Below are 23198 nucleotides of genomic sequence, written 5' to 3' on the forward strand. Positions count from 1 at the left end.
TGGCATTTCAACAGTTTGCACTATGACAATGGCAAATTAGAACACAAGGAAAGAAATATCTGATGACACCTATTGATATTTCAACAATTTGCATTATTTGTTAAACACAAAAATAACATCACATATTTACATTTAGTAAATAATTACTTCTGAAATTATTCTCTGATGGCAACATAGGCTAAGTGACCTTTGCGTGCTACTTTACAAGAAAGCAATATACAAAACAAGGCGTTCAGGAGCAGATACAAAAGTTGGACTACACTAGACTTATCTTCATATAAAATGTTCAAGAATGCATGCATCTGGACTATAGAACATGCTAAGCTACAGACTACATAGTTCATCTTTCAGTACAACAAAACTATTTTTACTCTTAGAAATGATTCGAGATCAAACACAGAATATATTCATAAAGCATCTGTCAGAATGCTGAATATGCATGTGCAAAAAGGGTTAACTGCTGTTTTTCAAGACATGACAGAACAAGTAAAAAGTCACAGGAGCGTTCCCCTCCTCCATTTTACTCTCATTGAGAATGCTTTATGAATACAGTCAATCCATGTATTATACAATGCAGAACGTCCCCCCCCCCCCTTCACAGCAGTAAACATGAAAAATAAAAGTACCTCTGTCAAGTATTAGTCTTAAAGTTTTTTTGTTTGTTTTTTTCATAGATTTCTTAGACATCTATTTATTTACAGTGTAATGCTCCAAAGTCAGAAATCCCATTGTACTTCAATGAGACACACGCACGCACGCACGCACAGACACAGTACTAAAGGAGATACAGGGAACTGAAAATAGTAAATGGATGACAGAGGGCTAGTACTGCGAAGGAGCATGTACCCTTTTGGTCTTTATCCGTGCAGCCGACACCCGAGTGTCCTGGGGGTATCGAGATGGTGAGTCAGTGAGAAAAACCTCTACATCATCAGGCACTTCTTCTAGAAAGTTGGAAGGAACAAGTCCCTTGTGTCCATTGAGCTCGCCCTGAGGAGGACACAAGCACAGTGAGACCGCTGTGGTATTTACCGTTGTTACTCTACACTTCAACAGTTCCTCCTCCACACTCCAGACTCATTACCAGTCCCAACAGGAGAGAACACAGAACAACCGATTTTAAAGCAACACTATGTAACTTTTCCCGCTTCGGTCCCCCTACAGGTTGGAAGCGGAATTGTCCATTACATTACATTGCACGTATAACGGTAGATCCATTTGACCGTGCGACGCTTCTGTCGCGCCACGCTCCACTCTATTCCTATGGGTGACGTCAAGCGACTTCAACGTGCACGCAAAGCATTCCGGGAAAGCGCCGCGGCATTTGAAAAAATGCTGCACGTCCAAAAGCTGGCCGATGCCCAGCTTTATGCAAATGAATCCGTTGAACGCGACGCGACGCGACGCGACTATCCAGTAGAAGTAGACGAAAATCTTTTAAACTGATCTTTGTCGATCTGAAATGAAGACAGATTCAGCAACTGCATGGCCTATTTCTCGCTTAAAATGTTTTCAGAAACACGTTTCGGTGAACTATTTTCGTAAAATACGAGATCGTATTCTCAACGAGCCGCCATGACACTCTGTTGAAATTCTCGAGAAGCCAGACCCACGACACGCGTTCGTCCAATCAGCTGCCGGTCAGGGGCGTGGAGCATCAACCGTGGATGTATGACGTCGCGACACCACGCTTCAGTCGTGTCGGACAAATGGATCTCTACCGTAAGTGTGCCAGATCGGGTAGCGGATCTGTAGTTCGAATGAACTGGACAATGTAATGTAATGGACAATTCCGCTTCCAACCTGTAGGGGGACCGAAGCGGGAACAGTTCTCTAGTGTTGCTTTAAGATAATTTTTTGGGGGCATTTTTAGGCCTTTATTTTCACAGGACAGATGAAGACATGAAAGGGGAGAGAGAGGGGGAATGACATGTAGCAAAGGGCCAGGTCAGAGTCGAACCCGCGGCCACTGCATCGGGGAGTAAACCTCTATATACATATATATATGTGCACCTGTTCTACCAACTGAGCTAACCCGGCCACATAACACAGATTTTAAAATCACTCCATTGGCCCAGTCCATTTTAGAGTGAATTTTAGAATCTTAAAGGAGCTCTAACTGATGTGACGTGTTAATAACCGACAAGAAAGAGTTGGTTGAGTCATGAACGCGCATTGTGGAAGTAGTCTACGTGCTAACGCTGCTGCAGTGATGGCTCAACCAACTCCTCCTTGTCGGTTATTGGCTGGAACACTGTTTGTTATGGTTCGTGGTGCAGGTTGGCGCAGTTTGTTTTTGTTGCTGTTTGTGGAGCCTGGGCTGTCTACAGAGACCGCGTTTTTTTACAGTGTGTTCAGGGGACAGGCAGCTAGCGGATAGTGAGGAGATTTTTGCTGTATGTGACGAAAAATGCTGTAGCCTAAAAAACGCGTCACATCACTTAGAGCACCTTTAATGATCACTTTTAAGGCTTGTACGGGGATAGCTCCAAAATATATAGCTGAACTTCTTAGCCCGTACGAGCCTAAACATAACCTGAGATCCTGTGGTAGGTCACTCCTGGTCACTCCCTGGTCCAAACTAAAAACTAAAGGTGATCGGGCCTTTTCTGCTCGGGCCAGGCCCCGCAACTGTGGAAGAACCTACCGGAGAAGATCAGGGAAGCCCACATGTTGTCTTCATTTAAGTCTCTTTTCAAAACTCACTACTTTACGACTTGCTTTTTACTGATTTTATTGTTTGTTTATTTCTGCCATTTCTGTTGTTGTTGCTTTTTAAATGAATGTAAAGCACTTTGTAAATAAAGGTATTATTAATAATAGAGTTGAGAGATGGGAGGAACTGCCGACGCGAGGAGTATTCATCAGCACAAGCATGTCCGTTTGGCTTTTTATCAAAGTGCTCCAACCGTGAGTCACATACAGGAACATTGTTAAACTACAACTACTCCAGAACTCTGCTGCCAGGCTTTTAACTAGAACAATAAAGAGAGGGCATATTACCCCAGTTATAGCTAACCTGAACTGGCTCCCAGTGTCTTGTAGGATTGATTCTAAGGTTCTTTTACTTGTTTATGAGGCTTTTAATGGTTTGGGGGACCAGCCTACATTACTTATTCTTTTCATTTTATTATCCTTCACGGCCTCTTATATCGTCTGCTGCCATTTTTTTTTTTTAAAAATGCAAACTATCACACAAATAAAGAAATCGGCAGCTCAGCCTTTTTTTTTTTTTTTTTTAACTATGCCCCAAAACTATGGTACTCCCTACCCGAGGCTATAAGAGATGCAAGACTCTACACTCTCACGCTGTCGTGAATCCCTTTGAGCTACACTCTCTGTATGAAAGGAGCTTAATAAATAAAACATATTATATTATAATTGTTGAGCTGAGCTGCCGCTAACGTTTGCTTGTTTCTCTGATAACTTAAGATCCAGATGTCCAATGACCAAAATGCCTCATCCGGTTAAAATATCTAGCTAAAAAAAAAACGAGCAAGATCTAAGAAGTGTATTATACAAATGTGGCTTAAAACTTGATGAAAAGTCAATTGATGATAACTTCTGGCAGACAAACAGCGCTGGCGCGCGCACAAAGGAGATACGGCGCCATCAACAGGCTTGATTAAAACTACAGATTTTTCTGGGTTTCAACATTGTTGGAAATATTTGGGATAATGTCAGTACACAACTCAACAAAATATATGACATAGGAAAAGTTTAAATGTGCAGTACACAGGCTTGTATGTCTTTGTCTCTTTATCAATGAACCATATTCTTTCTGAAGCCTTTGCTCATCTTTTGGACTGAAGATTTCACAGGGAGAATGTCATGCATACACAAGACATGGAAGTGGTTAAACTACAGTTTTGTCAACGCAGAAAATGAGTGTTTTTATGTAAAACTGTAGTACACCTGTAAGGATGTGTTGTGCTCTAAATAGGGAAGAAAAAAAACAACAAACAGATGCTCAACAGACATGGAAGTAGGAATGTTTTACACTTACATAGTAAAAGCCATCTTCATCTATTTCACCAAAAACTGTGATGACGTCACCGGCACAGAAAGTCAGTTCAGCCTGTCAAAGAAGAGAGATGAGATACATTTGGCTTGGTCTACTTTTTCTTGTTGTTTACAGCAGTATAAGTGTGCACAAGACTTTCCAAAACATCAAATGTACTGGGGTTTGATGAGTTTGAAATGCTGTGCTTCCTTCTCCAAATCAATGTGATGCATCTTTAACACAAGTGTCAATTCAGTCTCGGCAGACGGACTGTTGCAACTGCAAATGCATCAAATGTTGGAACTTTGAAGACAGGATTGCAACAACACTAGGCACATCTGTCCTACGGGATTCTCCGGAACACACAAACCAAAACATAGCGCATGTACAGTATGTAGGAGACAGGTCGACACAAAAGACCAAACCGAGGAGGGGAGATGCTGGCTCAGGCAATGCATGATGGGCTGTATTCATGACCGCCGGGGACAGTCATCTGAAGCCCACCTCCTCGTTTGCACTCCAACAAACGGGGGAGGAAACACACACACAGAGCAGACAGTACCGTACCCTCCTCACCCTCACTCACCTCCTCATTCAGTCTGTTGCCCTCATACTGTGTCGGTGGCAGTGCCAATAGAAGGGTGAGAGTAAGTGAACGGGGGTGGGGGTGGGGCAAAGAAAACAGCACGGGAAAGTAATTCAATCCTGTAGCTTATACAATGCTAACTGTAACTCCGCATTCTACCCTCACCTGTGTACATATTGCCCTGAAGCGCACTTAAAGGAATAGTTTGACATCATCTTGCCACGAGTTAGATAAGAGGATTGATACCAATCATGTGAAGCTACAGCTGGGAGATGGTTAGCAGGGAGAAACAGATAGCCTGGTTCCGTCTGAAGGTAATCAAATCTGCCTACCAGCATTTCTAAAGCTCACTAACAAACACGTTATATCTCGTTTGATCTGTACAAAAACTGAAGTGTAAAAAAGCGACTATTTCTTGGCTGGGGGCAAGTCTTGTCATCACTGTCTAGTTGCCAGGTAGTCTGGATCAATGGAAGTACATTTCCAGGATAATTGCCTGACGCGCCGGATGTCCCTCACCGTCCGCTCTCTGTGGGTTGCCGTTCTCAAACTCCATTCTCTTCGGGAAACAACAACAAACTTCAAGCTAGCGAGCTACACGCTGAAAATGGCAAGTTTTGAAGAAAATTTGGATCCTGCAACAAGACAGGTCTGCTTGGTTCTTACGGGGAATGATTGTAAAGGTTTACAAAGAATATGTTTATGGCATTTACTCTCTAACTGGGAGGTTTTGGGACCGATTGGTTGGGATTGCTACTGAAGAAGTACACACGGCTATACACTGGTAAGAGCAAATTACGTTTAATCATGTATCCAGCAAATTTAAATAGCTTACATCACTGTATTGTGTGAACAGTTAATTTCATTTAATGTTGTATGAGGCGTTTTCTTTTGCAGGGTGCAAATGTTCCACCGAAACAAGTTCCCTCCCAAGACACCGTAAATGGAGTCCAGAGCTTAGCGCCGCCCAAGACGATTATGATTGGTTTAAAGAAATACAAACAGCCCAGAGGGAGTTTTTTTTATTTTCCTATCCTAGAATGTATGTGTGGTGTAGCCAGACCTTACTCCACAGCGCTGAGGAGATACGTCTGGCAATGAGAGACTAGTTGCCAGGTAACCCCAAATTGTAGTTTATACACTTCAGTTTTTACACAGATTAAATAGTGAACTTTAGAGGTAATGGTAGGATTATTTGCTATCTTGCCATGAGTTACAAAAGAAGGTTACCACTCTCGTGTCAGCCAGTAGCTGACTAATCTGAAGACTGAAGACTAATCTTAGCATGAGGCTGGAAGTAGCTGTAAAGAGCTAGCATGGCTCTGTCTGTAACCCCCTTAAAACTTCAACTTTTGTTTCACTTTGGTTTTTGTACGGATTAAACAAACGAGGTAGAACATGTTAGCTCTAGGTCAACACAACCTAGAGCTAAACACTCTAAAGACTGTGGTGATGGTGGTGGCCTTTAGGAAGCACCCCACAGTGCTGCCCCCCCTCACAATATCCAACAGCCCAGTGTCAGATGTGGACTCATTCAAGTTTCTTGGCTCCATCATTTCCCAGGATCTGAAGTGGGAGTCCAACATCAACGCCATCCTTAAAAAGGCTCAGCAGAGGATGTACTTCCTGCGGAAACATGGCCTACCACAAGAGCTGTTGGCCATCTTCTACACTGCTGCCATTGAATCCATCCTCTGCACATCCATCACCGTTTGGTTTGGGGCAGCCACAAAACAGGACAAACGCAGATTACAACACACAATTCGGACTGCTGAAAAAATCATTGGTGCCCCCCTGCCCTCCCTCTAGGACTTGTACACTGGTAGGACCAGGAAGCGGGCAGAGAACATCACCAAAGACCCCACACATCCTGCACACACTCTCTTTAACCTCCTCCCCTCTGGCAGGCGCTACAGATCCATCTTTCCCACTGCCATCACTCTACTGAACTGCGGATATGTGGGGTCATCTCACCCACTTCTCTACACATTACATACTTATCACTCCAATATGCAGCTTGCACACTACTTTGCGCTATTAGCTTTTACACTTTACATCCCACTCCACGTGTACTTGTCTTGATATTATGTCTTAGGGACTGTTCGTTATTTAATTAAGGGGCCACCGGAGGAGTTTTGTGGCCTCTAACCTAAAAAGACGTGACCCTCCCCTCGTCAGTAATAATTTTCCTATGACCCTCCAAACCGATTTGAAAACAAGGTATGACCCTCCCTTTGCGTGCAAGTTTGCACTTAGCAAAGAAGTACAGATACCATTTGATTTTTACAGCCACGATATACAGGAGTTAACCTCTGCATTCTCATCTTACACATCCCACTCCTCTGTTATGGTGTGGTGGCCATTTCAGTAGATTTACTTACTAACATTGTTGTGGAAACACAATAAGCATGGAAACTAAATGCACACTTCATGCATTACTGCATTACTTCAAATACTAAGTTACTCCTCTAGTAAACTAGTATTCATATGAAATAAAACAATAAAACATTGAGACCATTCAGCAAAGGACGCTGGGATATAACCAATTCAACACTGGTTGCTATGGACTTGTCACTATCGTCATTGTATATTTTAGCACATAGGTAAAGCTGCCGAAGCTGAACATTATATTCCAAAACACATTTTTAAAGTTTTTAAGTTACATTGTAACAATTTAACAATTCGCCCTTATGAAATTCAATCGCGGCACGGCTGTTTTGGAACGCAATAGACAGACGCTTAAATTCAACTAAAATGTAACAGTGAACAATCAGTGTTGGACCTGCAGTCTGTTGAGATGCCTCTCCAAATGCAGAAACCAAGCGCAGTCACACCATAAAACGTTAAGACGCGTTGAGAAAAAAAGATCCGTATTTTGCCGTAATCCAATCACACGAAAAAAAAGTAATCCACAGAGATCAGTAGATCCACAAACAGAGTCACGGTGTATCCAGCAAGGTCTATACGAGCGTCACATACGAGGCCTCTCCACTTCGCCGTTTAAACAAAGTGGAATAAACGTATAAAAGTCCAAATCTACACAAAACCCGCAATCAATTAGTAAGCTGACATCACATTTATATACATGGCATTTAGGAAACCTTTATTGCAAGGTTGGCACGGCAAGATGTCCAGACTAGTGCAACAGTAATTTTCGTTTTTTTGCATCCTGCTGCTCCCATCGTCAGCCAGGTAATCATTTTTTTACCAAAGCAGTATATGAAATCAGATGTATTATTGTGTTATTTAAGATATTTATTTAATATCTGGTCATGCCAGATGTAATTATTCCACTAATTTTTTAAACAATGCAATTACCCGTTTGAGCCACCAGGGGGCACTGCTCCTCCTGCCCCCCCCACAAACTCCTCTTATGGGGTCAGACCATCTGCTAGGGGGCCGAGACTGAGAGCTACATGGATAAATATGCACCAAACAAGCCACTTTGAAATTTTGCTCTTTTCATGAATAAAAAAGTTGGGTGACCCCCCCACCCAGACTAAAAAATGTTGGATGACCCTCCCCTCAGCAGAAAATAAAAGACATGACCCTCCCCTATTTTCCTCCGGTGGTCCATTCCATAAATACCGAACGGCCCCTTATTTGTATATTTGTATTTTTGTATATTATGTTGATATATGCCTATATGTATATTGTTGTCTCTATTGTACAGTATGTGTCTATATTCTATTTGTCTACTGAATGTTTAATACTACATGTCTATTTGTTGAATGTATAGAGAGGTAACACCTACCAAAGTCAAATTCCTTGTGATAGAGCCAGACTACCTGTATCCCCCTGCTTCTAGTCTTTGTGCTAAGCTAAGCTAAGCTAAGCATCCTCTGGCTGTAGCTTCATATTCAGCAGGCGGACACGAGAGGGAAACTTCTCATCTCACTCAGCAACAGAGTGAATAATCCTATTTCCCAAAATGTCAAACTATTCCTTTAAAATCCAAATTGATTAAACAAAACATTAAAAGTCATCATCTTTGTGCGTGTGCATCTCAACATATTTTGTGCTTTTATGCATTTTTTAACATGATGGTGATGACAGAGAATGGTCAAGACAAAGAGCATAGCTGGAGCCACAGGAGGACAGTACCTCTACATCAACGTTAGGGGAGCTCTCTCGGGGGTCATAGTCGTACAGAGCCACCATCCTCCGTGTGGACATTGGATGTTGGCGGCCACTCCGCCTGTTCCTCTCTGCGAATAGGAAAATTAACAATAGACAACAATAAGATTACTCACTGGGAATATTTGAAAAACCTTACGGAAAGATGTGATGACCAGTGACGACACATGATAGCCGTGCAAGTCCAACAAACTTTGCAATCTGATCATCTGGCTTGCAAGGTAAACTACTCCAACGTTCATAGTTAAGGAAAGCTTAGTGACAGCAAATATAGTGGACATGAGCTAAAAGCAGTTCACAGATGAATAAGGATGGTGAGAAGTGGGGGGAAAAAAAAGCAGTAAAGATGAAGCAGAGAGCAGAAGTGCATCTCACTGGACACAGACCTCTCTTGGACTTTCTGGACCTGCGATTTATTGAGCGGCCATCTTTGAAACGGTCACAGTTCACTTTACAGGAAAGCAGAAAAAAACATAATTAAGTGGGAAGAGCATAGAAAAGGAGAAATGTGTCAGTAAAAGCATTAGTAAAGCATTGAGTTGGTCTGATACATACAGAGCGTATGTATAGGTGCAACGTTAAAAAAAAAGAAGGTGATTTGGTCCTGAAGGAAAATGACGTCTCACCTAACTTCTCCACAGGAGTGTTGAGTGGCAGGAAGCCCTGTTTGAGGAGCTGGTCCATCATGTCGTCATCCTCTGTTTGGATCTCAGAGACCATGTTACAGGGGATCAGACCCACGCGGTCTCGGACCTCCGCCCTGTAGAAGCCATCTGTATCTTTATTCCCAAAGACCTGAAGCAACGACAAAGAGTCAGGGGACGAAACGCAGCCAGAAACAAAGGACAGATGTTATAAAACCTGCAACTAGGACAGGCAAAGATGACTACTAGACATGTAATTCTAAAGGCATTAGCTAAGACGGCATTTCAATTAGAGATGTTCCGATTCCGATACCAGTATCGGAAAAGCCTCCGGTACTGCCTAAAATGCTGGTATCGCTATTGGAAAGTACTGTAGTTTATGCACCAATCAAATACCAAGTCATTTAGCCCTGAAGAAAATCTACTTAAAGTATTTATGTTCTTTTTCCGTTATGACTCACTTTCAAACTGGATAGTAAAAGAAAGTTCTATGGCATTCATCGTTTGTGTTTGTTCGTGTTTACAAAGATTTTAACCCGAGCCAGACCGAACAACAAAGATAGAAATAATATCACATCCATGCAGGGATAGTAGTACACAGCTGTTATCGGATCAGTACTCGGTATCAGCCCATACGCAAGTTCAGGTATCGGGAAGCAAAAAATGGTATAGAACCATCTCTAATTAATTAATAATAAAAAAGAAATGTTTTAGCTATGTTATGATATGCTATGAAACATACATCTGAACATCTGTCTAAGAATCAAGCCACCACCTTGATGATCTGGCCCTCCTTGAATGGCAGCTCCTCATCAGCAGCGTCGGGGTTGGGAGACATAGACATGGGGTCATAGTCGAACAGAGCCACGAACACACGGGTCATCTCCTCCGGCTCAGACTCCTCATAGTACTCCGGGGAGCGCCGTCCCCGCCCGTGCCTGCGCCCGCCATAGCCGTCTGAAACATAGAGGAGGCCTCTGCTGCTACTACCAGCCTTATACAGCCACGCTGGCTGTAGAGGCAATGAGAGCAGAAGATGTCTCTTTGTTAGAGCTGACAGGGGAGAGGGCGATGAGATGCATGTGTGAAAAAAGAGCCAGAGATCGGATGCGATAATTATGCTTTTTAGTTTGAATTTTTTGTTTCCACTTTGGAAACGATATTCCTGTTGTGTTCACGCACTAAAAGCAAAAGGATGCTTTAAAAAAAAGAAGAAGAAAAAAGGCTCGGTGCAATTGTAGCACATCAGGGTTCTTCGTTCACACATCTCTGCTTGCTGGCGTGACAGTCTCTAAACATCATAGCACAGTGATAGCACAGTACAACACACCACAGACAGGAAGCACATGTCAAGCAGTTGTTTTGGGGTGCAAGGGGAAACTGAATGACACCAGGAGGACACAAGTAACACTGCTACTTTTGTTCATTGCTGTTTCACTGCCTTATCTCACAGAGGCTGATTTTCAACATGCTTGCTTTCCCGGGATCAGACATGAGCAGGAGAACATTCCTACATCAAATGCAGGTGTGCGGTCATGCTTTAAGGCCACATCTGGAAACAATGTGGAGCGAAAAAAAAAGGGCAAAGGAGGAACGTTCCCAAGGGAGATAGCACATCAAATGCCCCAGCAGTTCCTGGCAACGCCGATATCAGTGAGGGGGAAGGGATGAACCTGATATCAGTTCCCCATGCTTCTCATGGATCACCATATTACATGTTTCAATGGCAGATTGTAAGTCTGAATGATGGCTCAGGGATATATTGCAACCAATACTAACTAAGCAAGAAGTTTTTGTTTTTTTTTAAAGATGTAAAATGTGCTTCAATGGTGTAAAACGTGTTTGACTTTGATGGCAGCAGAGTTGATGAATGCACAACCGAGTGATACCATCAAGGCAGTCTTTCCTTCTCACTGTGTTGTAAACGGCTCATGCAAAATTAAAGCAAATGGGCTACTTGCTCAAGAAGGTGGGAGGAGAAGGAAAAGAGGAGGTGGCGAAGAAGCTAAGGAAGAGGAGGGCGGGCTAAGTTGCGGTCAGGTGGTGGGGAGAGTAGCCTGGATATGGAGGGTGAATGGGAAGAGAGTGAGTCTGGGTTTCTTGGGATTGAAGGTGTAGGAGTACATACAGGGCAGGGATTTTCATTCTCCAAAAAACGGGAAAAGTGGCCAGTCTTGTCTTCCCCTGTCAGCTTTATTCAGCTAAGCTATGCTAAATTAAACAAAGCAGTTAACTGTCCAGCACAGAACAAAGACCACCATATATCACTGCATGTGTTCAATAATGACTCTTGGCCTTTTTCTGGCCTTGTCAAGGGTGAATTGTCATTGTCAGCTGCACCACATACCATATTGATCCTCTGAGGACATAGATCGCCATATCCTGCGCCGAGCTACACTGCCATAGTAAACATCCTCCTTGACGGGTGAGAGGTTCCCCTCACTCCCCTCACTGTTACTGTCCATGGTGATCTCTACAGAAGACACCAATCACAACGTTACGGTCAGAGATCCCCCGCACACACACTCTGCTCTACCCCATGGCCCATTCACTCATGCTGAGACAGTAGGATGATGAGGTTGCCCTGAGGTGGGGTGGGGGGTGGGGGGTGTACAAGGCAACAGGTTTCACTCTGGAGTCACTGGGTGTAAAACAGCAATGCTTGCACTGTTGCGAGCAGGTGAAATTGAGCGGACATGTAAACATGTCGACCCACAGTAAACACAGACATAGGGAGTGTATCTGGGATAACTTTCCTGCAAAACTGCATGTGAACATTTGGCGAATCCAGATCGTGAGGATGGACAGCTACAGGGTGTGCAAACACCCCACAGAATAAAGGTCTACATGGTTGTTTAAGCTCTATGGGAGAGATGTACAGCTTGGCTCACATGGGAAAGGGAAACACATGGTATAAATAGCACAAACATCAGTGGCCCTGCAGGTGGGGGGGTGACGCGTCTCCTCGTGTGGTGACCTCACTAACCAATGGATGGGATGGGCCGTTGCTGAGGGGGGTTGCCGATGTGAACCGGCCTCCTCCCTGAGTGCTCCAGGCGATCAGCGCTTCCATGTGATGCTGAGTTCCCAATGATCTTTAGAGTAAAAAACAAAAGGCGAGCCGTTAGAACAAGAAACCACCCGCTTGGTGAAGATAAGTAAACATTTAAAAAGAAACCCACAGTCCTGTTAAAACAACATAAAACCCATAAGAGCAAATGATGTGACTTCCATTTGTCCTTAGGGAGGCAAAATGATAGTAAAAAACAAAATCCATAAAAACAATAAGGAACCAACAAACCATCAAAACAAGTAAATCAAATCAACCCCCAACACAACAACATGGACTGGGGGGTAAGGAAGGGTCACATGTTTAGCTAAAGACCATTTGTTTGGTTTGTTTTGTTCTGTGCATGTCAGCTCCTTGATGAGAAAAGAAAGCAAATGGCAGCACAAAAGACAGATATGATGAGAAAGGAATAGAGAGAAAGAGTGGATGAAAATACAAAGAGTAACAGTGGAGGGTGAGTGTGATCGAGGAATGGATAAAGATGTAGTTAGACGAGCACAGCCATTATAGCTTCAGCCTGGGGCTTTGTATTACACGAATCAAAACATTTGAGTTATGAAAAATGATGATGAACAAGATCACTTTTTGCTGAAACAAGTGAAAGAGACAACAAGAGATGATGCGTATGGGTTGGAGGCTAAATGAATCGCTGCAGAAGTCGTGATCTGGCCTTATTTTATGCGCGAAGCAATGAGAGATGGGAGATGCTGAAATAAAGCTCCAAGCGCAAGGCGGAGCGATACGGCTGCAGCTCAAGAGGGCGAGACATGGAGAGCAACAAATGAAGCCGGCAGACAGAAGGCAGAGGAAGAAAAGACGGGAGCAGCATGTCCCCATGCACTGCACATGAGACTTTCCTTTAAGTGGAACCTTTCCTCTCAAAGACATGAGAAGTCAAAACTTAGCTAAATGGCCTTTAGGTAATTGAAAGCTTTACTTTAAAATCCACCGGACATTCTGAGTACAAGCAAAGTAACTCACACAAAATAAAACATCAAATCAGACCAACCATGAACCATGTGATAACTTGTCATAACATGAAAAACAAAATGCCAAATGAAAGAAAGAAAACGGGGGGTAATCGTAAAGAAAAAGAGACAACATTAAGAACACAGAATGGCTGCAGCTTGCTGATGGAAAGTACAGCAGAAAGTCTGAATCACACACCAGCGGCTGGTCCCGGTTGAGCCTGGACAAAGACTGGGCCCTAGCCTCCCTGTGGGGGCTGTAATAGACCCTGTCCAGCTCGTTGAGCCTGCCCTCGCTCAGGGCCCCTTCCCTGGGGTAGTTTCGCTGACCGGCCTCCCGACCAGGCCCAAAGTGCTCCCTGTTCCTAAAGTCACCTGTGTGTACCGACTTGGCTGCAGTCCCTGGGATGTCAGAGAACTCCTCCTCTATGCTGCACTGGCGGGTCAGAGTTCTTTTACGGCCCATAGCCAGCGCCCGCCTTTCTACCGGACCTTCACAGTGAATGACCTGCACGTGCCCCCGCATGGGGCTACCGTGAGTATAGTACCCTCGATAACCCCGGCCTAGAGAGCCTTCTTCCTCACTGCCACAGTCTAAACCACTGTCAGGACTCTTGGTGCTCTGGCGGTTGGGTCGTACCAAGCTGCGGTCGTCTGCGTTGTAGCAGTAGCGGCTGTCAGTGAAGCGAGGGGAGGAGCGCTGACGCTGCAGGTAGCGGGAGTTCTTGCCAGGGGTGTGATGGTTGTGCATGTGGGTGTCCTGGGGGTACGTCCTCCACTGAGTGTGCGGCGTTCCCGGCCGGCCGCCCTCTTCGAAACACAGTCGCTGGCCCATGCTGTCCACGCAGTCCGAGTCTTCCTCGGCCACCTCAGGGATGCTGTGGAGACGCTTGCTGCGAAGCGACTTCTGCTTCACCACCTCCCTCTGGAGGTCCCAGCAGTCTCTTTCCTCGGCTAAGTCCTGACGCTTGTAATATGCCTTTAGTTATTACCAGAAGGCAAAGTTCCACAATTTCACAGTTCAGTTAGTCAGTTCAATTCAAAAGGTTCAGTTTAGATTTTTTTTTGTGAGGAGGGTTGAAATGTTTTTTTCGGAGGTTTTAGAACAGGCAGGAAACAACACAGTATGTGAATAGAACAAATGGGGGGGAAAGACAAAATAAAGACAGAATTAGTTATTTGTGGCAATGTAGTAAGACATGCAGTCTCATTCCGTGAGGAGAAAATGGCATGCTCTGAACAGGAATCTCAAACTGAGCGTGGGCACGGAGGTTAAAGGAGAATTCCAGTCAATTTCAACACGTAGCTCTGTTGTTTGGAAATTTGGAGTGCTGTCAGTAGCAAGAAAAACAAAAACAGTTGGTGCTGCCTACACCGTGTTATCCCCCTGCTAGAGTTAGCACCTAACAGGCTTAAACAGGGCAAGTTTTAAACGTGTTTTTAGCCTTTAAACATGTTCAAAATGTCATTACAAGTGCCTACCCATGTGAAGTGATTCCTTCCAAGGGAACACAGCAAATCTGACTGTCCACACTAGTCGATTGTCGAACTCATACAATCCAATATTCCAAAACGTTTTTCCACAAAAAAATGATTTGCCGTTGTTGTCCTTAGTAATGACTATGTAGCAACAGGCTGTAACCTGACACCACAGTGGAGCCAGCAAAGCTGCAGTTTAAAGGGGTGGTTCAGAATTTTGGACATAAGACCTTATTTCCAAGTTAGCCAGTGTGTTATTTATAAGTGGAGACAGTTTTCAACACTTTCTATCCAGTCCTTCCAGTTGCAGAGTTCGCTGGTGCTAGGCTAGTTTAAGTCAGCAGTATCTGCTAGCCTGCCACAAAAAACAGTCTTACCGACTCCACAGTACACCAAAGGCAAATAAATTATAATGACAGACTATCGATGTATATGTCTGTTGATAGAATAATCTTACAAATTGTTGCATCGCATTGCAATAGTTATACTTTGTTCCCTGTAGTTGGTAGCACAGGCTACAGCAGCGGCGGAGAGATATTACCTAGGCAACTGAGAAAGCCGGTTCACATGGCAATCGCACTATTGTCACTCTCCACAATGCATAGAACTATAACGTTATCTCCACTAACGTTGTCAGTCTCAATCTAAAGGGGCTAGCTTTATTAGCTAGCTAGAGTAGCCTACCAAAAGTTATTACCTGTTCATCAGTAGCTGTTGGTGCATCTGGAAATACGGATGGAACCGCATCCGTTGTCAGTGACTTGTGGTCCTTTAGATTGCAGGGTTTTTCAAAGTCGTCTGGTCTAAAATGATCACTACACATTCGCCACTTGAGTAGAGTCTCGGCCGGTATCTTGATGTCCAAGCTAGCAGCAGCAAGAAGCCACAGTTGGTTCCTTTCTGGATCTCGCAATGGAAATTTGTGGAAACTTTGTGGTGCCCATCTGTAGCGTTCATTTTTACAATTTGTAAATGCACACTGAGTCACCATGTTGCCTTAGTTTCCAATCCAATGCTTCAATACCAATGTACAAGGCTACTAGTACTAGGTGTCCCAACTGTAGTGCGCTTCTCTGTTTACTTTTTGGCGCAGTACTACTAACCGGAGCAAAGTAAAATTACGCCGTTGCTGAGAAACTAGTCCCTCAAAATGTAATGCGATCATTGAGATGCAAGGGTAGTTTTATTTCTAACATTATTCTATCAACAGACATTTACATCGATAGTCTGGCATTATAATTTATTTGCCTTTGGTGTACTGTGGAGTGGGTAAGACTGTTTTTAATGGCAGGCTAGCAGATACTGTTGACTTGCGCTAGCCTAGCACCAGCGAACTCTGCAACTGGAAGGACTGGATGAAAAGTGTTGAAAACTGTCTCCACTTATAAATGACACACTGGCTAACTTGGAAATAAGGTCCAAAATTCTGAACCACCCCTTTAAGAGTTAAAGAGCTATCACGCATGCGCATAGGTAACTAAGCAACAGTGGGCTCTTGAACTTTTGACCTGCTGCAGCCGGACACTCTGCTCTGATGGCTCGGCTGTGGTGTCAGGTTACAGCCTGTTGCTACATAGTCATTACTAAGGACATAACAATGGCAAATCGTTTTTTTGTGGAAAAAATACATTTTGGAATATTGGATTGTATGAGTTCGACAATCGACTAGTTAACTTAAGAGGTATGGATTAACACAACTTTGATGCCTTTCTGTCACCTCTACTGCAGTCAGATTCGCTGTGTTCCCTCAGAAGGGATCACTGCACATGGGTAGGCACTTGTAATGACATTTCGAACATGTTTAGAGGCTAAAATCACGTTTAAAACTTGCCCTGTTTAAGCCTGTTGGGTGCTAATAACACGGTGTAGGCAACACCAATTGTTTTCGTTTTTCTCGCTACTGATAGCACTCCAAGTTTGTGTGAAATCGACCAGAATTCTCTTTTAAATGTAGAAAAAGTGAATTTCACTTGTGAGAAATTAGAAATATCCAAACAAAAAACAAAAAGTGAGTGGCAGGCGTAGTTAGTGCCACAGGTGAGGGATGAATGAGAACATCAATGTGGATGAAATGGAAAAAATAAAAATACAACATGAAGCTGAGTAAGTGGAAGAATCAGCTTACACATACTGTATGAGGACACTTCTGTAGCAACAGTATCAACTGTAGTGAAACATATGTTCAGAACGTCCGTCAATGTGCTCACAGAAAACAACAGCAGAAGCAAATCTGACAATTCATCTTCAACTATTACCTTAACGGTATCTATATAAAATGATTAGATCATTACTGCAAATATTTTAAAATAATAATGTGTTTACAGAAATATAAAGGGGGGGAGGGAGGGGGTGTTTAATGTGCAACAGTGATTTACAAATAGATGGTGATGACAAAAAGGAGATGCAGCATTGGTGTATTAAAAGAGTTAATACACTAATGACTACCCCTCATGAACACATCACTGTACACATTGAACTGGACAAAAACAGGTATAACCTAACCAAATGACTTTGTATTGACTTCTGGTAGCAAGTCTACTTTAATACAGAGGACCAATCAGCAACTAATGTTTACCCCTCACTCTCATAACGTGATGCTTTTTTTTTTTAATCAGGATGGCAGATTGCCTTTTCATCCACACATGCCCACACCCCCACTGACAGACCAAATGAAGACAGGATCATGTACCGACAATGTTAACATTTACATCCACAATAGAAAAATTAAACCTTAGGACATGACAGACATAAACAAACGTGAATATTTCCATTTAAGTACTCACTTAAATGAGATTCCCATATGCACTTGATGATCCTTTGATACAGTACAGTATATTAAAATGTGCACTTCAATATCACATTCGACTTTAACACTTGTAACACTCCTTTGGTGCGGTATAAAGAGCATCAAAATGCAATGCAAACCATAACAAAACATTGCGCTTTTTGTTTACAGCCTTCCCCCCCTTTAGCATGCAGTACAGTAATGTATACACAGCCATTCCCATGAGATCAGCCTTGATTGACTACAGCAGTGCTGGAGGGGCGGGGGGGTTAGAGCAGGCTGGGGTGGGAAGGCTGACTCAGCTAACACAAGGCAGGGAGCTCAGCCAGGCAAAGCCATGACGGGCCTGGTTGTAGAGCCTGGGAGAGAGAACAGGTACCTCTACAGGTGGCAAGACCCTCCCTCCCTCCCTCAATAAACCCCTGTCTTCCCCACCGTCCTCTGTCCTCCCCCTGGCCACTACAGACTGAAAGATGTGCAGTATGTACCTTAAGAGTGTTGTGAGAGTTGATACTGCGCCTACGGCCCTCCTCCAGTTGCATCTCAGAGTAAAGATCTTCCTCATCTTCCTCCATTATGTCGGACAGGTCCGAACCCCGGCTACTCTCCGTGTGGTACTCCTCACTGTGGCTGTAGTGGGGATGATGGTGCTAAGGGAAAACAAAGAGAGAGAACGTTGAAAGGGAGCATATTGGGTAGAGATCAACACGTTTTAAATTCTTATCTTTATATATTGGTGACATCTAGGGTGCTGGATTATGTGGCAATACTCACCATTACCAAAGAGACGAAAGGAAAGTGTCTACACTCTACAGAGACTCAGAATACCACATCACTGTCTGATTAGCACCAAATGATGGCACCTAAAGACTCGGACAACTCAATACAAGTGCAGAAGCAGCTATAAACTCCAAATTGGCTGGCCAACATGCAGAAAGCCAGTATGCAGTGTTCACAAAGTGTTGTGTGTGTTGGTAAAAACTCTTGTATAGCTAAAATTATGCAAATGTGTTGTCAAAGTAAACTGGATTAGTTAAAACTTGGTAATGACTTTTCCTCCTTCCCTTAAAAGTATTTATCTGAAAAGAAATGATGTATACAAGATTCTAAAAAATATAATTTTGATGCAACACAGATGCAGACATCATTACAAGGGGCTTCATTTTGATAGGATGGGATGTGATTTCATTCAACTTGATTTTGCCTACATATAGGTACCGATTCCACATTCTTCCCAGAAACAAGTGATACGCATTCACTGATAGTCTGTAAAGTACCTGTCTGCCCAACTCTGAGCCTCTGAGGAATTCATCCACCGAGGCTCCTCTTCTCCTCGCATGAGGAGAGTCGTAGCCATCCTCCTCCTCGTCAGAGTTGAGTGGATGCAAGGCGTTACCGCGCTCGCTAAAGATGTTCCTTTTCTCAACCTGATAAGAGACAAATGTTAGACATTTAGATTGAACAGGAAAATACTTTGAACATCTATTTCATGAGACATGGCCGTAGGAGAGGGATGAGTAGGTCAAAAGTTGCAACAAATTCCCGCACACTGTGTAACTTGCAAAGATAAATTTAATGGCAACGTTTCGGTATTGGCTTTTTGCCTGATGAAGATCTAGTACCGAAATGTTGACATTAAATTTATCTTTGCAAGTTAGACAGTGTGCGGGAGTTTGCTTGCAACTTTAGACATTTAGATAGAAATAATAAATAGATAGATCTAAACGTCAAACGTAAAAAAGAAGAAGCCAATACTTGTTGTGTTAATGGTTTTTAAAGCAGGCTGATTTTCAGAAACAAGTGAAATCATCTTATCATCCGGACAGTTATTACCATTCGCATAATGACAAATCTGATTTCCAGGCTCTATTCTAGAACTAGATTCTATCATGTTTACATGAATACTGTTATAATATAATTGATATAATTAAATCCCCCACACACCTGGTTGCCCTCGGCAAACACTCTCTGGGCAGCTTCCCTGGCCATGGCCTTGGCGATGGTGTTGGGGATGGGGACTCCCTGAGGCTGTGGCAGGATCCTCTGAGGAGAGGGCGATCGCCGTGGCTGGAAATGCGGCGGCTCCAGGTTGGGTCCACGCATGGGAGGCAGCGGAGAGGGGGATCGCTCCCAGGGCTGGGCTGTCCGCAATCCCACCTCATGCTCTTTGGTTTCGGGCTCTCTGGCACTTACTAACGGTTTGGACTGGGGCATGGGGTGGCACTGGAAATGAGGCTGGGAATGAGAAGGGGGTTGGCAGACGGGCTGCGAGTGCGGCTGTGTGTGGGGCAGCGTGTGGGGCTGGGTTCGAGGCAGAGGCTGCACCTGGGGCTGAGGATGATTCAAGGGATACGTCGACGGATAAGGAGGATGGGTTTGTGAGTGTACTGGATGGGACTGCGGGAGCGCCATAGTGTGGGAAGGTGCAATGGTTCGGTGGGAGAGGCGTGGAGAGCCCAAGAGATTGTGCGGGATGACGGCCACGGGCGAGTCCTGGGACTCTCCTTGTGTTGATAACGTCCTTACAATGAGTTCCCTGGCCTCCAGACATTGGATCCTGTTTAACTCCACAGTCGTATAGTCTGCTGTGGGGTATAATACCTCTGCTATCTGTATTCACAAAGGAACCAGAGAGTCCTTACCAAAGGGCAATTCAGAACGACAGCATACAAAAGAATTTACTCTGCAACCCAACCATCATACAAACTGCATGCATTTCTAGCTCTTGTATCTGTTGGCTGATAGTTTAAAAGAAAATGTTTTTTCTCTATCCAGCATTTTGATTTGGGTTTAAAATTAAACTGGAAACTGCTATGGTTGATACAGTAGACACACACACACACACACACACACACACACACACACACACACACACACACCAAACACAACAGCTCCTTGTGGAAAAGGGATGTGATACTGACGCAGCACCATGGAGCCTGCGATGCTTGTCCCTCGGGGCTGGTTATTTCAGCATTATATAATTTCTCCAGGAGATGGCAATAAAGCACTACTCATAAAAGTCACAGTTGATGAAGGCAAAGGCTACCTTTTTCTAAGAACTGTATTATAACACTTGTTCTGACATTTGGTACCTTTTGTCCCTTTGTGCACACGGCATAGCCAATTACACTGGCACCGTTGGAGGTTCCTGAAGACGTCAGAGGCGGCGGCTTCCATCTGACCTGCAGGACCCCCGGCGTCTGACCACACTGGACCTGCACCTCCTGGGGAGGGAGAGGGGGCCCTGAGGAGCACAACACACACACTGGATAAGGAGAGAAAAAAAGATGGCTCAACAGTGGCTGAACCATTTGTGCCTATTTGATCACAACATAATGTGCTGACCTCGGTACTATGGACTTTCCACAGTTCTATTCAATAACCATTTCACTGCGGTGTGAAATAAAGCTATTCTCATTCTAGGTGAACGGTATTATATGCCTCACATCTAAAGTAGTGTAGACTGCCTAGACTTGTGGTATTACCAAGAATTGTATTCAAAACGTAATGTATACTAAATACCAAATTATTTTAAAAGCATTTTCAATTTTACTGAAATGAACAGCTGGTATGAGCTGTGATACACTGAGCCAGTGACAGCTGAATGAAGCATTTATATTCAAATATTGTAATTTGTAGGATTAATTTGTTATATTTATGCTCATCTCTGTTCAGGTTCATGGTGTGTATTCCGAGATTCATTCATATTCGTATCGGGCGCAGGCGTTGGTTGAAAAAGCCAAGTTCGCCAACATGCGGCCATCAGTGTATGTACAGCAATATCCCGTTGCCAGATTCTCGCTGACATTATTCTATGGAGCATTAAAAAAAAAAAAACAGTTTGCTATTTCCACAATCTGTCAGTGCTGCCTGCATACTAAACAACATACCCATCTGTGCAGTGCTGCTGCTCCCCTGCAGTCACACAGTGAGAGAGAGTGAGCAGACGCAGTCAGCAGTATCTCAGAGCTGCAACGTGCAGCTGTTTGTGTGTCCGAGAATCTCCATCAACGCAACCTTAATCACATTTCTACGCTGACTGCTGACAGACAACACACACAGTCTCGGAACAGCGGCAGTGGTTGTTTGGAGATTTCAATTCTTCTTGTCGTTTTTAAACTACGCCTGTCATAAACAACAAGCTCCTCTGAGAACTGAAATATTTCAGTGGAGCCACTCGCCCTCATTAATACCGGACACAAACAGCAGGTCACTGATTTCCAGGCAGGGAATTGGAGGCTGCTCCATGTGACAAATATAAAAAATGTTGTATCGCTAACAAGTAACGAAGTCGCTTGTTTGAAGAACACATGCCGAGTGTGAAAGCCTAATAGTGCCGCCAGACACTGTCCACCCTATTGACAACAGTTGTCTGCCACAGACACTGACACTATTTCAGACGCCTCTAATTAACATGTTCAATAGATAGATCATTTAATGAACTCTCAGCATGCCAACAGAAAATGTCACATCAAACTTCAGCCTCACTCTCTCCCTGTCCTCCCCTCTTTCTCCCTCACTACCTCTGTGTCCTCCCTTTATTCACTCCCTTTCAGCCTTTTTTCTACTCATTACTTGACTTCACTCTCCTTTCCAAGTTGAAAAATAATAACATTCCCAGTCCTCTGAGCACTCATAAAAAGTAACACTATGACATGTCTGAACCATATTTTATCTGCACCAACAATTGGCTAACTACACGCTACCTATAGATTTACACACACACACACACACACACACACACACACACACACACACAAAACATGTCATAAATGTAGCTGGCTGTGGAGACAATCACTTTTATTATATTCTCACATAAAAGATTTCCCGTAGCTACACAGTCAGGCTTTGAGACCTAAGTTAAGTGCTGGCAACAACAATGCATCACCGGGTGTCTCATGGGAGAAGAAATCCCAGATATCTACGCTCACTATTTACACTAATTTGGCTTCGAGAGACACTGTTTCCAGTGTCAAAGCTCCATTCAGCAAATGCTTCTATGATGTTTTCTCATTGCACTTTTCTTTTTTCTTTTCTACCATGCATGTGTCTTCTCGCAGCAGTACATCTAAAAGTGGCTGGGGAAAAATGAAAATGACTAAGATGTTCGTCAGGTTTGTAAATGTTTGTAAATGGGCTGTAAAATACTGAGACTTTGGTTCAGTCCGAGCACTCTCGTGAACATTGTTTCCAGCCACAATCTGCATCTTTTTTTCAATGAAAAAGCTCTGATAAACCCCACTGTACACTTCCTTCCAAGCACTATAGTGCATAAACAGAGAGGGGATTTTGCTGCTAAAGAGCCAGATATTTTTCTCAGTTAGCAAAAGGAGCTAAAAAGGAATGCTGGACTAACATTTGCCAGGTGGCCAAAAACATGCATGCAAAATACTGGATGTGTACATAACCAACGATTTGCTAAACAGTTTACCTCAACACATTTATACTGCTTCCAAGTGGCCAGAAAATCAGATAATGCAAGTTTAGGTTCAATTTTAGCAGTATAACAAAACAAAGAGCTAGGCT

General features: G+C 43.6%; 1 protein-coding gene across 27 annotated transcripts in view; it reads right to left on the reverse strand.

The window, feature by feature from the left end:
* rimbp2 (RIMS binding protein 2) overlaps positions 1-23198 on the reverse strand; it is a 107849-nt gene that overhangs the window by 4078 nt on the left and 80573 nt on the right. For 11 of the 27 annotated variants that reach the window (XR_004896419.1, XM_035997884.1, XM_035997869.1 and 8 more), the window contains 14 exons: positions 20765-20937; positions 19617-20282; positions 18950-19099; positions 18161-18322; positions 13608-14387; positions 12357-12465; positions 11718-11843; positions 10146-10327; positions 9353-9521; positions 9113-9175; positions 8694-8797; positions 4590-4616; positions 4007-4078; positions 847-990 (listed from right to left, as the gene is read on the reverse strand). Coding sequence is in view for 26 of the 27 variants with exons in the window: in XM_035997884.1 (XP_035853777.1) it covers positions 847-990; positions 4007-4078; positions 4590-4616; positions 8694-8797; positions 9113-9175; positions 9353-9521; positions 10146-10327; positions 11718-11843; positions 12357-12465; positions 13608-14387; positions 18161-18322; positions 18950-19099; positions 19617-20282; positions 20765-20937 (2927 nt within the window). In the remaining variant the exon portion in view is untranslated. Of the gene's footprint in view, positions 1-846; positions 991-4006; positions 4079-4589; positions 4617-8693; positions 8798-9112; positions 9176-9352; positions 9522-10145; positions 10383-11717; positions 11844-12356; positions 12466-13607; positions 14388-18160; positions 18323-18949; positions 19100-19616; positions 20283-20764; positions 20938-23198 lie in introns of those variants that run through there. The other 16 variants (XM_035997868.1, XM_035997853.1, XM_035997841.1 and 13 more) reach the window with 13 other exon arrangements.

This window comes from Sander lucioperca, chromosome 2, assembly GCF_008315115.2.
Source record: "Sander lucioperca isolate FBNREF2018 chromosome 2, SLUC_FBN_1.2, whole genome shotgun sequence".
Classification (NCBI taxonomy): Eukaryota; Metazoa; Chordata; class Actinopteri; order Perciformes; family Percidae; genus Sander; species Sander lucioperca.